Raw genomic sequence first — 18,576 nt, 5'->3', positions numbered from 1 at the left:
GAGGGACTTATCACTCCTTCCTCCATTCCTCTGTGGTGACAGGGAAGGTGCCAGTGTCTACTTCAGAGTAAGAGAGGGAATAGGGAAAGAAATGCAAAAAAGCAATGGCTATCTGAGGAGGCCTTACAAGTAGCTGTGAAAAGATGGGAAGTGAAAAGCAAAGGAGAAAAGGAAAGATATACCCATCTGAATGCAGAGTTCCAAAAATTAGCAAGGAGAGATAAGAAAGTCTTCCTCAGCGATCAATGCAAAGTAATAAAGGAAAAGAATAAACGGGCAAGACTAGAGATCTCTTCAAGAAAATTAGAGATATCACGGGAATATTTCATGCAAAGATGGGCTCAATAAAGGACAAAAATGGTAGGTACCTAACAGAAGCAGAAGATATTAAGAAGAGGTGGCAAGAATACACAGAAGTACTGTACAAAAAATATCTTCACGACCAAGATAATCACAATGGTGTGATCACTCACCTAGAACCAGACATCCTGGAATGTGAAGTCAAGGTGGCTTTAGGAAGCATCACTACAAACAAAGCTAGTGGAGGTGATGGAATTCCAGTTGAGCTATTTCAAATCCTCAAAGATGATGCTGTGAAAGTGTTGCACTAAATATGCCAGAAAATATGGAGAACTCAGCAGTGGCCACAGGACTGGAAAAGATCAGTTTTCGTTCCAATCCCAAAGAAAGGCAATGTCAAAGAATGCTCAAACTACCACACAATTGCACCCATCTCACACGCTAGTAAAGTAATGCTTAAAAGTCTCTAAACCAGGCTTCAGCAATACATGAACCGTGAACTTCCAGATGTTCAAGCTGGTTTTAGAAAAGCCAGAGGAAACAGAGATCAAATTGCCAACTTCCGCTGGATCATGGAAAAAGCAAGAGAGTTCCAGAAAAACATCTATTTCTGCTTTATTGACTATGCCAAAGCCTTTGACTGTGTGGATCACAATAAACTGTGGAAAATTCTGAAAGAGATGGGAATACTAGACCACCTGACTTGCCTCTTGAGAAACATGTATGCAGGTCAGGTCAGGAAGCAACAGTTAGAACTGGACATGGAACAACAGACTGGTTCCAAATATGAAAAGGAATACGTCAAGGCTGTATATTGTCACCCTACTCATTTAACTTATACGGAGAGTACATCATGAGAAATTCTGGGCTGGAAGAAGTACAAGCTGGAATCAAATCGCCGGGAGAAATATCTCTTACCTTAGATATGCAGAGGATACCACTCTTATGGCAGAAAATGAAGAAGAACTAAAGAGCCTCTTCATGAAAGTGAAAGAGGAGAGTGAAAAAGTTGGCTTAAAGCTCAACATTCAGAAAACGAAGATCATGGTATCCGGTCCCATCACTTCATGTCAGATAGATGGGGAAACAGCGGAAACATTGGCTGACTTTATTTTTCTGGGCTCCAAAATCACTGCAGACGGTGATTGCAGCCATGAAATTAAAAGACGTTTACTCCCTGGAAGGAAAGTTATGATCAACCTAGAGAGCATATTGAAAACCAGAGATATGACTTAGCCGACAAAGGTCCATCTAGTCAAGGCTATGGTTTTTCCAGTGGTCGTGTATGAGTTGGACAGTGAAGAAAGCTGAGCACCGAATTGATGCTTTTGAACTGTAGTGTTGTAGAAGACTGTTGAGAGTCCCTTGGACTGCAAGGACATCCAACCAGTCCATTCTAAAGGAGATCAGTCCTGGGTGTTCTTTGGAAGGACTGATGCTAAAGTTGAAACTCCAATATTTGGCTACCTGATGCGAAGACTTGACTCATTGGAAAAGACTATGCTGCTGGGAGGGACTGGGGGCATGAGCAGAAAGGGACGACAGAGGACGAGATGGCTGGATGGCATCACCAACTTGATGGACCTGAGCTTCAGTGAACTCCTGGAGTTGGTGATGGACAGGGAGGTCTGACCTGCTGCGATTCATGGGGTCGCAAAGAGTCGGACAGGACTGAGCAACTGAACTGAACTGAACTGATGGTTAACCTTGGTTTCCTAAAGTTATCTGGTCATATCGATGTCTACCTGTGTCTGTCAAATATGACATTCCAGTTAAAGTCTCTGTAGTGTAATCAATGTTTCCACTTGTGTCCTGCTATACGAATAGATTCTCACTGAACTTTTGAAAAATAACAATTTTCCTAAGGAAATAAGAACAGTAAGAGTTTCTAATGTCGGGAGTGATACGGTAGGGAGAGAAAAATTAATGTTTCAATTCTAATGACAAAGGTACCATTTATCAAATTGCTGTGTTAAAAAATTTCCTTATATCTAGAAAATGAAAGATTTTTAAAAGACAGTACTCTTTCAAAAAAATCAGGAAAATTAGAATCATATGTTTAATTCATTAAGCCCCATGTTCCTAATTCTTATATTGCCAGAGTCCAGATTTTGTATTGTTTCTGTCAATCCTCCCTGAAGTTTGTGGCTCATAGGGACAATGATAATTTCAAGAAGCCTGCAAGGTTTTGGTTAAAGCTCGTATAATTTGCTCAGAGAAATGTATGCTGGATCACACTTGATAAACCAAGCAGAGAACACATTTTCTCACACTTTCTTTGCCACCGTAAGGGAATCAGCCTTGCAGTAAGGCAAGGCTTCAACTGATCCAGAAAATATAGGAATGACAGGAATATTTTGATGACTCATCTGTTCTGTTCAGTCTCTCGGTCGTGTCTGACTCTTTGCAACCCCATGGACTGCAGCACGCCAGGCTTCCCTGTGCATCACCTATTCCCAGAGCTTGCTCAAACTCATGTCCATTGAGTAGGTGATGCCATCCAACCATTTCATCCTCTGCCGTCCCCTTCTCTTCCTGCCTTCAATCTTTCCCAGCATCGGTGTCTTTTCCAATGAGTCAGTTCTTCACCTCATATCGTCAAAGTATTGGAGCTTCAGCTTCTGCATCAGTCCTTCCAATGCATATTCAGGACTGATATCCTTTAGAACTGACTGGTTAGATCTCCTTGCAGTCCAAGGGACTCTCACAAATCTTGCCCAGGAGGAACGAGATGGCAAGAGGAGTTGCTGGACGTGGAATACATCTCTCTCCACGGATACATCAGGAATACAACTTCAGACACAGAAGTGCATGCAGAATACCAGCTGAGAGTGGACCGGAGTACATGACCAGCAAAAAAGAATGTATAGACGCACACAAAACTCAAGGTCAAGCCCTGAGCCTTTAGAGTGGGTGCACTGGCTCCAAGATCCTAGACTACCAGAGAACTAATCCTAGGATATCAAATAGTGAGAACTGACACAAAGGAAACCACTGGAATACAAGACCTGGCATCATCAAACCCCTGATAGCACCCTGTGCAGGATGCCTCATCTAAACCACAAAGAAAACAAAAATACAAACCCGATCATCTGCAGACAGAATTACTACCTTACTCAGCCGTGACCGTCAAAGGAAAAAACAAACAAACAAAAACTCAGCACAAATCTCACCCTATAAGAAGCTTACACAAATCACTGGACCAACCTTAGAGGGCAGAAATAAAAAGGAAGAAAGAATTCAACCTTGAAGCCTGGGAAAAAGAGACCTCAAACACAATAACTATAATAATAATAATAATAATGATGATGGAAAAGGCAGAGAAATACTACAGAAATTAAGGAACAAACCAGAAACACAGAAGTCCAAATAAATGAAGAGGAAACAGGCAAACTACTGGAAATGAATTCATTGCTAAAGGGAAAGCAGTGATACTGATACTTTGGAAACTGTCTGGCAAATTCTTTTAAGCTAAATATAGTCTTATCATATGATCTAGCAAATGAACGTTAAGGTATTTACTCAAAAGAGCCAAAACCTTAAGCCCATCCAAAAACCTTCAATCAAATTTTAAGAGCGAATAAATCATAGCTGCCCAAAACCAAAATCACCAAAGATGATCTTCAGTACATGAGTGTGTAAACAAAATATTGGTAAGCTACATGGAATGCTATTCAGTCCTGGAAGAAAACATTTCAAACCATAAAAAGATACAGAGAAAATTCAATGTATATTGATTAGCAGAAGGAGCCAGTATAAAAAGCCTACATACTGTATGATTCCATCAATGTTACATTCTGGAAAATGCAAATCTTTAGAAAGAGTAAAATGTTCAGTAGTCATCAGGGGTTCCAAGTGACGTTTTGAGGGATGAACAGATGGAGCATGGGAGATCCATAGGGCATTCACACTCCTCTGTACGACACCATGTTGGCTGAGTTGATACTATCATGCATCTGTCAAACACTAAAGAACTGTAAAACACAAAAAGTAAAATGTATTGTAAACAATGGACAATAGTTAATAATAGCATATTGACATGAGTTGATCAACTGTAAAAAACGAACTTGTATCCGTTGAACCAATACAAGATGATAATAATAGAAGATACCAAGTGGAGGAAGAGAGTGGCTGTATGGGTCCTGTCCATACTATCTGCTGAATTTTCTCCAATCCTAAATCTGTTCTTCTAAAAAAGAAATACAGAGGGGCAGCAAACACATAACACATGAAAAGAGGAGCTACATCGCTCATCATGAAAGAAATGCACATCAAAATTACAATGAGGTGTCGCTTTATACAGGTCAGAATGGCCATCATCAAAATTTGTATAAGCATTAAATGCTGGGGATAGTTCAGAGAAAAGGTGGGAATGGAAATTGATACAGCCACTATGGAGAACACTAGGGAGAATCCTTTAAAACTAGGATTAAAACTACCATATGACCCAGCAATAGAAATACTGGGCATATACACTGAGAAAAGAATAATTGAAAAGACACCTGTATCCAATGTTCATTGCAGCACTGCTTATAATAGACAAGACGTGGAAGCAAAGCAGACTTCAACTGACCGATGACTGGATAACGAAGTTGTGGTAGCCACATACAATGGAATATTAGGTACAACTCATTTTAAAAATATATATATCTTTTTTCCTTTATCCATAGGAGAAATATCTATTGAAAGTTGTTTTATATTAGATTAAGGAGATGAGGGAGGAGTTTAGTATTTTCAAATGTTAATTACTTTTCATAAGGTTTATTGGTCTTCAGAATACAAATGTATTAATCATATAAATCACATTGTTTGCTGTTTTAAAGTTTTGAAAGACACGTTGGGTATATGTAAAACACATTCAAAATATTGAATATTTTGTTTATCATCTAAACAAGGTAAGATGACACTGGAACAGAATTTTCTCAAAGAGTAGTCAAGCTCCTAGATAGTGCAGGTTAGTAGGGGTCAAGCAAACCAAGTTTAGATCTCTATTTCTTCCTGATTTAAACTAGTAAGTTCTTCATATTATCTATTTCATTTTTATTGAATATTTTTACTTCTAACAGATTCCTTTTCTTCAGAATACTCATTTGGTAATCATATTCCAGTTTTATTTATTGCTGTTTTAGGATTTTTAAAATTACAGTTTTGGTACATGTAAAAGAAATTCATGAACCATCTGTATTGTCTTTATGATCTGGAAGTAGGTAATATGTCGCTGAAAGAGAGATTTTCATGGTAATGTGAAATGCGACCACAGAAAATATTGAGATACCAAAAAATAAGCAAATATAAAGGAAAAAGCTTTCAATTTGTAGTTTCCCTTATTTCCTCTAACCATTTTTTCTTGGTAAAATTAAATATACTTTGCCATAATTTAGCTCATTTAAGAATATTTATTTTTTTGTCCCAATGCACTGCATAGTCTCTGCTATCTACTGGATAAAAATAACCTCCGATACGAAGGGGGTATTTTGGAGGTTCATAATAATCATGACTTCCATTAAATTAAAGACCAGTGTTTCTTAATCAGTATGACTCTGCTTTATATGTATACATGAATTCTAGCATTCATGCAGGATAGGATTTAGCAGACTCCATTTATAGATGGATAACTTGCAATTGGATCAAGTTCACAAGACTGATAAAGTGACCATCAGACAGGTCCCCCGATGTGCACTAGTCCAGAGTCCTTCCCTTTCTTTGCAAGGGCAAGAACTAAGGAAATCTCTCTTCACCAGTGACATATTTGGTACCGTGACTAGGACTGCTTTCATGGTGAACTCCAGTGGTCTTGCCCAAACTGCTGGCTGGAGACCCCTGACTTTTCACCCTATCTCTCCCATTAAAATTTGCTTGCTGTCACTCTCTACTTTGTTCTCTTTCCATGACCCACAGGGCAAGATCTGGGTCAGCTCACTATGTCATGGCTCCCCTCAATTAAGAGCTGCAAGGAGGACGCCCAGTCTGGGCATACCCAAAGAACACTTGGGTGGCAGTTGACACTGTCCTTGGGCCTGGTAGACAGAATTCCCAATGGTGAAGTTGCCCACTGAGGCCAAGACTTTTCTCCTCTCAGTCTTTGTCATTTCCTCTATGGTTCTATCCATTTTGAGGTGAGAAGTTTAACTGAGAAGACTGCATGATGCTCAAATTAAGACCGAACAAATAATAAGGGACTTGATTGGGTGAGTTTCTTCTCTGTAAGTCCTTGAGCCCAATTCCCTCTACACGTTCTTAATCCCAGTGTGGTTCTGGGACCAGAACTGCATCAGGGGCCAAAACTGGGGGACTCTGCATCCTTCTCTAGATTTTTGGCATACCTCACCCCACCCCGACCTTACACTGTGGGTGATCCCCTCCCTTCTGGGGGTCTCAAGCAGACTTTACCTATAAAAAGGGCAATGTGTCATGGAACTGCAAGCTGAGCTTAGGAACAGAGAACTGCAAAAACTATTGGCATGAACAACTCTGTCCAAATATCTGCATTAGGAACCTTGACTGACCCTATCATGGTTTCTAGTAGCAACCTAAGGCCACATTCTAGGACAACTCGGCCAGCCCTGAGTTCCTGTATAGAAAATTTCAAGGCTACCAAAGGAATCTGCTCCAGCCAACATCTGACATAAGCCCAGCATCTTCCTTTACTGAGAGTGTCTATTTAAAACAAAGACCAAACAAAAACAAAAACAAAAAACCCTCACGATTACAAGAAAAGTGTGATGGAAATAAACTAGGAATTGATAACAGAAAGACAGAAGGAAAATTAAAGATTATTTGCAGACTAAACAATAAACATCTAAATAACACATGGGCCAAAGAGAAAATCTAATGAGAAATTTTAAAATATTTTTACAAAATGAAAACAAAATTAGAACTTATCAGAAGGTGTGTGATACAGCAAAATCAGTAAAGAGGTATACACAACATTGAGTGCCTATAACAAAAAAACCTACAATTAATAACTTAAGCTTCTATATTAGTAAACTTGTGAAAGAAAAGAAAAAGCAGAGGAAGAATAAATCACAGTGGAAACCAATGACACTGAAAAAAGGAAGGTAATGCAGAAAAAAACAAAACCCAAAGAAGTTTCTTTAAAGATACAAAATAAAAAGAAGATAAAATTCTCCCCAGTTTAAACAAGAAAAAAGAGAGAAAATACAAATTAAATTACAAATAATAGAAATAAAGGAGGGGCCATTACTACTGATTCCATGGACATTAAAATGATAATGCTCCTGCTGCTGCTGCTTATGCTGCTGCTAAGTCGCTTCAGTCGTGTCCGACTCTGTGAGACCCCATAGACGGCAGCCCACCAGGCTCCCCCGTCCCTGGGATTCTCGAGGCAAGAACACTGGAGTGGGTTGCCATTTCCTTCTCCAATGCATGAAAGTGAAAAGTGAAAGTGAAGTCACTCAGTTGTGTCTGACCCTCAACGACCCCATGGACTGCAACCTACCAGGCTCCTCTGTCCATGGGATTTTCCAGGCAGGAGTACTCGAGTGGGGTGCCATCACCTTCTCCAAAAGGATAATGAGTGAATATTATAAACAATTCTTTGCCTATAAAACAGAAAGTTTCAACTGAGAAATTGCTTGAAGGTATAACATAGCACCACTTTCACAAAGAAAATATATACTCTGAATAGGTCTGTATCTATTCAAGAAATTTAATCTATAACTAATAAGCTTCCAATAAAGACAGTAAGAGACCCAGATGTTTCCACTGATGAATTCTAACAAAAATTTAAGGAAGAAGTGATAACAACTCTCTACAATCTCTCCCAGAAAATAGAAGCAAAAGGAACAACACCTCCTAATTCCTTTTCTGTCAGGTGAGTATTACACTTGAATATCAAAATCAGATGAAGAAATGAAGAGAAAAAAATTGAACACAAATACTTCTCATGAACATAGAGGAAAAATCCCCAACAAAATATAAGAAAAGAAACCTAACAATCCATAGAAGAAATTACATACTATAACTCAGTAGGATGCATTTCAGATGTGCAACATTTGAAAATCAATAATTACAAATCATAATAACAATAGTCTAAGGAACATAATCACAAGATGAGATCAACAGATGAAGGAAAAAAATCATCTTATAAAATCCAACATCCATTCATCATAAAAATTCTCAGTAAACTAGACACAGACAGGCATTTGCTCAGCTTCATATACAACATCTGAAAAGAAATAGAGGTAAAACATCATACTTTATAGTGAGAAGACAGATGCTGTCACACTAAGGTGAGGATATCCCTTCTCACCATGCCTATTCATGGTGAAACTTACTGAAAGTCCTAGCCAATGCAATGAGATAAGAAAAGGAAGCAAAAGATACAGATATTTGGAAGGAAAAATTGGAAGCATAAACATCAACAACAAGAAAACTCCTGGCAATAATAAGCCAGGAGTGTATGTTAATAAGGTTAATATATTATCAATATATAACTATTATATAATTAATATATTAATAAGGTTAATACATAAAGGTCAATTCTTTTCCAATAAAGAGATGGAACTTGCAATTAAAAACTTAACACCATTTACATTAGCACCAAAATATATTAGAAATAATTCTTTAAAAACTATGTATAAGATTTACATGAGAAAAACTCATAAACTGCACTGAAAAAAATTAAAGAAGATCTAAATAAATAGACATGCCACGTTCATAGATAGGGAGATGCTATATTGTTGAGATGTCACTTATTTCAAACTTAACCTAGATATTTAATGCAATTCTGTTCAAAATTCCAGCAAATTAGCTTGTAGATAGCAGCCAACAATTTAAATTTTATGTCAAAAATGAAATGATCCATAATACCCACTGAAGTCAATATTAAAGATCAAAGTTAGAGAACTGATATTACAGGATTTCAGAACTTACTTTAAAGCTACAATACTCAAGACTGTATGCTATTAACAGAATAATAGACAGATCAATGGCACAGAACAGAAAATCTAGAAACAGACACCCCAAACACTCAACCGACCTTTAACAAAGGCACAAAGGCAATTCAATGGAAAAGGACAGTCTTTTAAATTTACAGTCCTGGGATAACTAGACATCCATATCTAAGAAAAATGAATCCACATACAAACTCTAAACCTTTTAAAATAATTAACTCAAAGGGAATCACAGACCTAAATGAAAAATTCACAATTTAAAAAAAATGGCAGGGACATCCCTGGCAGTCCAGTGTTTAAGAATCAACACTTCCACTGCTGGGGGAAGAGGTTTGATCGCTGGGCAGGGACTAGGATTCTACATGCCATATGCAATAGGCAAAAAAATCTAGAAGATAACACGGGGCCAAAACTTGAGTTTGGTAATGAGATTTTAGGCACACACCAAAAGCACAGTCCATGAAAGAAAATAATAAGCTGAACCTTGTTAATATTAAAAACTTCTATCTGTAAAATATACTAATAAGAGAATGAAAAAGAAAGGTCACGAAAGGGTAGTTATAAATCTATTTGCAGGGAAAGAATGGAGACACAGATGTAGAGAATGGGCATGTGGACACATTGGGGGAAGCAGACAGTGAGACGAATTGAGAGAGTGGCATGGACAAATATGCACTACGATGTGGACAACAGGCATGAGGGGGAAGTTGCTGGGTGACACAAGGAATCAGCTCTGTGATGACCTAGAGGGGTGAGGTGGGAGGGAGGTTCATGAGGGAGGGGATATATGTATACTTACAGCTGCTTTATACAAGAGAACTTGACACACCATTTAATTTTCTTCTAATTAAAAAATCTATGAATTTAAAAACTAGAAAAAAATCTGGAGAAGTACATATAGCCACTAGAATTATATACAATGCCAAATGAATGAAAGTCAGAAGTAATGAAAAGCAAAAGATCACAGTAACAATTTGATTCTCGAATTACAAATCTTAGAAAACAGGACAGAAAATATTCAAACATGTAAGAGACTTCAGAAATCTGGAATAAAAAAGATCACGACAGTAAAATCATCCAGTTGGTCTGGAAGAATCAACAATTACTTACACCAAGTAACAGAAAATACACCATAAACAGAAGCAACCATAGAAAAAATTTACCTACAAAGAAACTTTAGAAAAATGTATGTAGTCTTCATGCAAGCAACAAGAAGAAATTTTCTGAAAGCCTTAGGAAAAAGAAGGCTCAAACAGAATAGTATGTTATGTACAGTCATGAAGGACAGACATTGTAAGACTGTCAATTTTCTGTAACTCTTTTACAGATTTAGTACCACATTCAGAATAGCTGAGAACACAGTGAAACCCGGTCTGCTGCTTTTTGTACCCAGAAGTAACCACGGAAATCTTATAGAAGGAAAAAGAAAACTATTAACAAAAGTGAAAACATAAAATTAAATAATCCCTGATGGACAGCAAGTATCCACTGAACTTGACCCTATGTGTAAAATTAAATAATCCCTGATGGACAGTAAGTCTCCACGATCTTGACCCTATGTATGCCCAGGTCGGGGAGTACTTAAGAGACTGGCACAGATGTCCAGGCTGCAAGGGAAGCAGACAACAGGATCAGCTGCAAAAGGCTTTAAACTTGAGCCCTGGATTCTTCCACTCTGCCCTGGGATCAGGAATCTCCACTGCTTCACTGAAGGAATCTGAGGCAGCATCTCAGAGGCCCCATGCCAGGACCATGGGGCACCAAAGTTTGGCTTGGATGTGGCAGTACGGCCCAGATCATGAAATAAGCAGCACAAAGTTTGTTGTGTGCATGCTTAGTCACTCAGTTGTGTCTGACTCTTAGCAACCCCATGGACTGTAGCCCACCAGGCTCCTCTGTCCAAGGGGAAACTCCAGGCAAGAATACTAGAGTGGGTTGCCATGACCTCCTTCAGGGGGTCTTCCCAACCCACAGATTGAACCCAGGTCTCCCACACCACAGGCAGATTCTGTAGTGTCTGAGCCACCAGGGAATGCCAGTGGATGAGAACTGGTCCTTTTAAATGATCACCTTAATAGATTATCACCCAGGGACTAAAAGAGAAAAGTTAGTATCACAGTAATTGTACAAAACGACAGAACATCATCTCAGAACTTTTGAGCAATGACCCTGCAGTCGACTGAGAGCCCACAGTGAGAACTGTCAGGCTATGGAGGCCCTTCACTTGCTCTTCTGGAATTGTATGAGCATGGTTGGGGACCGGGATGGACTTATAACAGAAAGGGAAGGATTTCCAGGCCTTGTCAGCAGTCAATATGAATGAAGTTTCTGAGTGAGATGTGAGGGGTTCCACACCACAGAAGACAGTCTCTCATCCTTCCCTCTCAGATCATCTTACCTGTAGCAGCCATTTCCAGGAAGCCTCGGGTAGAAATGGTGAGATGAGACATATGTGCACTTCATACCAGGAGACTCGGGGGTTCACATCTTCGATATGAGGCCTTGGCCTCAGGTCAGCAGATGGGACGTAGCCCAGCATCTACAGAGGTTAAGGGAAGGCATGGAGAATGACAGAGCTTCGCTTACTACAGAAGAGGGAGCCCAAGAGAGCCTTCGGTGTTGGTCTCATGGGCTCGAGGAAGGCTGTTAGTCTTGGGCTCCCCAATTCTTCCCGCTGGGGGTGCTGACACAAGTGAGAGGCATGGAGTGAGCCAGCTGATAGTTCAGGACAGGGACATCCCAGGACCCCATAAGAGTCAAGGGAAAGTCCATTTGTCAATCCTGTGAGAAGCTCCCTCGGAACCCCGCCTGTCCAGGTCCTGCCCCTGCTGTCCTCCTGGAGCCCAGATGCACATGACAGGAAGTGACGTCCTCCTAAGCACACTGGGGGAGCAACGCCATCGTTGACAGTGCCGTTATCTCTGAGACTGCTGTTGACGGTGGCCAGAGGGAACAGTCCCAAGTGTCATCGGGTGTTAAGATCGGAGGTGACATGAGTTACGAGTGCAGTGATAAGTCTCTGCACCCCGAGTCCCTTTTCCCTCTAAATAGAGGGGGCCTCACATCCTCTGGTGACCCTACCCGTGCACTCAGACCAGAGGATCCAGCCTAGCTTAGGCCCCAAGACCATCCACTAACCCCTAGGGGGTCTCGGGAAAAAATGCCTCGGTCAGGCTCTGCTGGACCCCAGCTCTGCTCAGTAGATGGAGAGCCATGAGCCCCGTGGAGTGAAGGAGGGACCCTCGGGGGGACTGAGGGTCCATACACCAGAATGGCAACCATGTCTAACCCCTGACTCACGGGGATTTGGCTGCCATCATCCGGGCAGCCGCTGGGCAGCTCTAAAGGCTGAGGGGCTCCCTCACTGTGACCTCGGACACGGGACACTCAGAGAAGAGGGAACTTTGGCCTGAGGGGCTGGCAGCTGGTCAGTAGAGGGAGGATGTCAGGGTTCGTGAAGAGTCAGGATGAGCACCATCCTCCCCAACAAACGGGCGACTCAGGACCCTCCCCTGTGTTCAGCGCTTCCTCCCAGCCAAACATTGGGACGGGGGCTGTGGTCTGAGAGGGGAGATTGAAGCCTGGTTGTGAAGGTGCAGCCACGAGACAGCAGAAGCGAAGGTCCTGGGACCCTTCAGTGGAGGGCTGAGTATGCCCTCCTCTCCTCGTCTGGGGTGACAGGGAAGGTGGTAGTGTCAATTTCAGACTGGAGAGGAAATGGACTGAGTGTGGGAGAGGGGGCATCTCGTACCAATTTTCGTCCTGGGTCTGAATGTCACCTGAGAGGACCTGCCTCCCCTGCCAGTCCCACTGCTGCCCCCCCCCCAATGCCCAGGCAGAACTGTCTGCTGTGCCCCAGGGATCACTCTCCCTTGCTACTCAGCGGTCTCAGGGGACAGGCTGACCAGGAGAACAGGAGCCCTGTGGGTCTTAGAGCACTGGCCTCGAGGACCCCTCAGAGGTGGCTTCCACTCAAGCCAGGGAGGACTCTCCTCGCTGAAGGTTCTCACAGCATGTCCTTGTCCCTCCTCTAGGTGCCTTCCTGCCTGCTTTCCTGCCCGCACTCCCACCTGCGGTCCCTGACCTGCTGTCACCATGCCTCGGAGGCACAAGAGCAAGTCCCATGCCCGAGGGAAATGCCACCAGGTCCGGGGGGACACTCAGGAGGCCCAGGCCAGTGCTGCTGAAGCCCCAAAGGAGGAGTGCCCCTCCTCCCCCTCTTCTGCCCCTCAGGGTTCTCTCCCGAGCTCCCCTGCTGCTGGTGATCACCAGAAGCTTCAGGGAGCCATGGCCCCTAGCTCTCCTGATGCACGGCCTTCATGTGCAGCATCTGATGAAGGTGTCCAGGGCCCCGAGGAGGAAAGTGCAGGTGCCTCCCAGGAAGCCCCTGCCACTCAGAGCACTCGCAAAGATCCTCTGGCCAGGAAGGCCAGGATACTCGTGGAGCTCCTGCTGGAGAAGTACACCAGGAAGGAGCCCATCATGCAGAGTGCCCTGATGAAAATCGTCAGCAGGAAGTACAGGCAGCACTTCCCTGAGATCCTCAGTACAGCCCGTGAGCGCATGGAGCTGGTCTTTGGCCTGGAGATGAAGGAGGTCGACCGTAGAGGGAACATCTACACCCTCATCAGGAAGCATGGGGGAAATGATTGTCTGGGTGATGAGGGAGCGCTGCCCAAGTCGGTCTCCTCATGGTGCTCTTGGGGGTCATCTTCATAAATGGTAACTGCGCCACTGAGGAGATCTGGGAATTCCTCAGTATGTTGGGGATCTATGCTTGGAGGAGGCACTGCATCTTTGGAGAGCCCAGAAGGCTCATCACCAAAGATCTGGTGCAGAAGGAGTACCTGAATTACTGCAAGGTACCCAAAAGTGATCCTCCACACATGAGTTCCTGTCGGGCCCGAGAGCTTGTGCTGAGACCAGTAAGATGAAGGTACTGGAGGTTCTAGCCAAGTTCCATGGTACGGTCCCTAGTTCCTTCCTAGACCTCTATAACGAGGCTCTGAGAGATCAGGAGGAGAGAGCAAGGCAGAGAGTTGCAGCCAGGGCTTCCACCATGGCTGAGGCCAGTGCCTTCCAGGGCCAAGTCCTGCACCTCCTCACCCATCTGGGGAGGGGGGCAGGGCACTTTGTTCCCTTTGTGTTGGAAGAGAGCAGTTAAGCTGCTAAATAGTGCACAGCAGTAGGGGTGGAGGGAAAAAACCCATATCTTCTTGCAGTTTTAAATGGTAAGCGAGTGTAGGCCTATTTTATTTTAACAAAATATACATCTGTTTTCTTGTATCCATATGAGAACTATCTAATGAACAATGATTTAAATTAGAAAGGTAAAGAGGGGAAGGAGCTGTTTTGTATTTTCAAATGTTCTTACTTTTGACAAGGTTTATTGTGCTTCAGAATTCAAATGTATGAATCACATAAATCGTATTTTCCAGCTGTTTTAATGTTTTAAAAGTTTGGGTTTTGTAAAACACACTGAAAGTACTGAATATATTGTTCACAATGCAAACAAGATAACATGATATTAGAAGAAAATTATTCTTGAAGAGTAGTCAAGCTTCTAAAGAGTGCATGGTAGTGGGAGTTAGATCACATTTCTTTCAATCACATTTCTCTTTCTGTTTCACAGGAGTAACTTCTACATATTATTTGTTTCATTTTTTTTTCAAATATTTTTACTTCTAAGAGGTTGTTTTTCCTCAGAGTATTAATTTGGTAATGATACTGCTGTTATGTTCATTGCTGTTTTAAAAGTTTTAAAGGTACAGTTTTGGTAGATATAAAAGAAATTCAGGAGCCATCTAAGTTGTCTTTATGATCTGAAAGTAGGTAACATAGCACTGCAAGAGTGATTTTCATGCTAATGTGAAAGAAGACCACAGAAACTATTGAGAAACAAAAAGAAAATGGAGAAAAGAATAGAGTAAAAAGTCATTATGTTGTGGTTTAACTTATTTCTTTGAAACTTTATTCTAGTAAAAATAAAAAATACTTTGACTTATTTAGCTCATTTAAGAATATTTGTTTCTTTTGTCCTAATTCACTGCATATTCTCTGCTCTCTCCTGGATTAAAAGTAAACTCAGATGGGAAGGTGGTATTGGAGGGGTTCATCGTAATCATAACTTCCATTTATTACAAACCAATACTTCTTACTCAGTATGCCACTGCTTTATATGTAGTGCATGCATTCCAGCATTCATGCAGGATTGGATTTAGCAGAGTCCATTTATGGATGGATAACTTGCAAATTTCTCAAGTTCACGAACTGATGAAGTGACCTTCCTAGGACTAGTCCTCTGAGCTGGATTAGTGCAGAGCCCACAATGTGCCACTTCTCCCAGCTTAAGCCAGACATCATGTCTTTTCATTCATTTTTCCTCTAAACACTTCAAAAAATGTGTCTGGTTGGATATATGGGGCCCTGTCCCAAAGAACTATTTTGGGAAAAGATTAAAAAATGCTGATAAATGAATGGTATGAAAGAAGACAAAACAACTCAGGGACAATGTGGTCATGAACACATGCAATGTCAGATACTCTGAAAAGATCAATATGCCCTCATTTATCCTTCCTGATTCTCAGGGACATAAAGCCTTAGCTTAAGCACTGTGTCCTCGGGTCAATGGATGGAAGAGTCCCAGCCTCTGACAGTTGTCAAGGGGAAGATTTTCGAACACTAGGGGCCCCACAAACTATATCCTGCTTCTTGCCTTGTGTGGCCATGGGGAGAGCAGTCTGTCTGAGGTGTGCCTTCCTTTCCTGCAGGGCAAAGGTGGAGGGGTTCTCAGGGAGTTGAATGCCTTGGACTTGAGGCAGCAGCTCCAATTCTGCCAAATAGGAGATCTTAATAAGCCTTCTTAGGATTTACAGTGAGGACACTGGGTGCTGATGAGTGGACCCCCCCCCTCCCCGCCGCCCACCATAGCAAGGGGGACGGCACGGAGGAACAAGCATGGGTAGCCAGGGAGTAGCTCTCTCACCTCCCCTTCTGTTGTCTCAAGAAAGCGAAAGCCTTGGCCACAGGCCAGCTGATTCAGCCAGTAGAGAGGGTGGATTCCCATATGCTACTGGAAGTCAAGGTAAGAAACCTGATCTAAGACAGGGGGACCACTGACTCCAGAAGAGAGTGGAGCCCTAGAATATTCTCCTCCTCAGAAGGCCCCAGCAGCTTTGCACACATCTGGTTTATCCTGTCTTCCAATCCAGAACTTCCAAGAAAGTAATGCCTTTGTTCTGAGGATCACAGCCTCAGGTGAGTGGAGGCTGCAGTCTGGGTCTGGTCAGGGGTGAGGATGAGGTCCCTGAACGGGGGACAAAAGGACCACTCAGTCCAGAACAGGGGAGACTGTAGAGGCCAACCCCTGATGTCAGCCCTATGAGACCCAGGAGAAAGCTTTCTGGCTGAAGAGCTTCTCTTTCTGCTCGAGTGGTCTCAGGGAAGTCAGAGCCTTGGTCTACTGGGAGAAGCCACACTTCAGTACAGAGTGGAAAACTAGTGACCCCAAATGAGGATAAAGGAACTGCACCTAGAACACAGCCCTGCCCCTCGATGCCTCGCACTGGCAAATTTGGGAATGTGGGCATGATGCACCCATCACATTTCTTTTTAGAGCATCTCAGGAGGTTAGGCGCTGGGGTTCAGGGGTCAACCTCAGGAGGAAATCCAGGTCATTCCAAGAGTCAAGTAAAGGACCATAAGGACTAAAGAACAACTCACACTATACCACTTTTATAGTGGTATAAAATGCCTCCCCTAGGGTCAGCCATGAGTTACCACAGGTTGGCAGCCCTCACATCCTCCGAGGAGGTCTCAGGGAATTTAAGGCTGTAGCATGAGCAGACAGGTCTTGTTAGGAGATGGGAAGTCAGTGTGAGGACCTGGAGAGAGGACAGTAATAGTGAATAGGGAGGAAATACAGGACTACCTAGGAGCCTGACTGAGGACACGTGTAGCCAGCCATCAATTTCCAGTCACAGCTTTCTGTCCTAGGAGACCACAGGTAAGTGTGGTAAGTTAGGCAACCTCTGCTTTCTTCTATTGGGTCTCAGAGAGTTGTGAGCTTTGCTCTGAGCACATGCCCTCAGGTAAAGAGACAGGAGCTGCAAGACCTCCCAGCAGTTCCCAGAGGACACCTGGTCATTTCTCCAGAGGATCTTCAGGTAACCCTTGATGTGGCAGGGAAGACAGTTTTTTCATACGTGCATCAGCTACTCTGTGCAGACTGATTTCCCTGGGCTTTTGTCCTTCAAATCCTCCATGATAATGGGAATTGAAGGAAGGCCCCAAAACAAGTGGCATGCCCCTCCTCTCAAGTTCTTGCTAGGAAAGTTTACTTTTGATGTTTCTGCACATGCATGACTGCCCCTTCCACTTGTTGGGAAGAAAATTGCTCACTAAATTCTAGGCAATAGTCCAAGCTGGAGACCTTCATTAGAAGGCTCCCACCAAGAGAAATGACAGCTCTTGGCTAGGGGAGCCTGCCTCCGTATGACAGGGATAGAATAGCATAGGATACAGGTAGCTTTCCACGGTGATTCTGTGGAAAAGAATCCACTTGCAATGCAGGAGATGAAAGTTTGATGCCTGTTCTGGAACATCTCCTGGAGGAGGAAGTGGCTACCCATTCCAGTATTCCTGCCTGGAGAATCATATGGACAGAGAGCCTGGAGTGCTACAGTTCATGGGGTTGCAAAGTGTCAAAAATAAATGAGGGCTTGAGCACAGACAAACAGACAGGTAGATCTAAAAGTCTAGGAGGGGAATCAGTACAGTTCAGTTCAGTTCAGTCGCTCAGTCGTGTCCGACTCTTTGCGACTCCATGAATTGCACCATGCCAGGCCTCCCTGTCCATCACCAACTTAGAGAAACCTAGGAACCATTGGTAGACTGTTGTATGTTAACACTGTTCACGAAAGGTATCAGAATGTTGTGGAAGAAGGCAGGTTTGTTTAAATATAAAGCCATAATTCGTACATGAGATGTCACCCAGGCCTTTAGGAAAAAGAAGAATGACACCAGCCTTCTATTGATTTGAAGCAGTTGTACAGTAATCCAAGTTTGACCTCATAAGGTCAGACACTCTCCTGCTCCAAATGAATTGGGAGGGAGTGATGTAAGCCTGACCTCTATTCAAAGAGGGCAGTCTTTCCTAGTCCTCCACTTTCCATTGACTATAAAATGTATTCCACTTAATCTTCCAGGCAGAGTTCCATCACCTGCTTTCTTGCATCTTTTACGAGCATCCTATATAACCAAATCTATTTCTTGCCTAACACTTTGCCTCTTGCTGAATTCGTTCTGTGCTGAGACACAAACAATGTGAGCCACAGTACATCCAGGTACCAGGTAAGTGATT

At 42.7% G+C, this 18,576-nt stretch overlaps 1 protein-coding gene across 1 annotated transcript; it reads left to right on the top strand.

The window, feature by feature from the left end:
- The first annotated feature begins 13,310 nt into the window (after positions 1-13,310).
- Positions 13,311-17,051, top strand: LOC133242682 (melanoma-associated antigen B4-like). Its single transcript, XM_061408828.1, has 5 exons — positions 13,311-13,909; positions 13,975-14,140; positions 16,222-16,299; positions 16,427-16,472; positions 16,978-17,051. Exons 1-5 carry the CDS (start codon positions 13,311-13,313, stop codon positions 17,049-17,051), a joined length of 963 nt encoding a protein of 320 aa, XP_061264812.1.
- Positions 17,052-18,576: the final 1,525 nt, after the last annotated feature.

The sequence above is a fragment of the Bos javanicus genome, chromosome X (assembly GCF_032452875.1).
Source record: "Bos javanicus breed banteng chromosome X, ARS-OSU_banteng_1.0, whole genome shotgun sequence".
NCBI classification, from domain to species: Eukaryota; Metazoa; Chordata; class Mammalia; order Artiodactyla; family Bovidae; genus Bos; species Bos javanicus.
The sequence above is the reverse complement of the archived record's forward strand: the minus strand, read 5'-3'. Positions and strand labels throughout refer to the sequence as shown.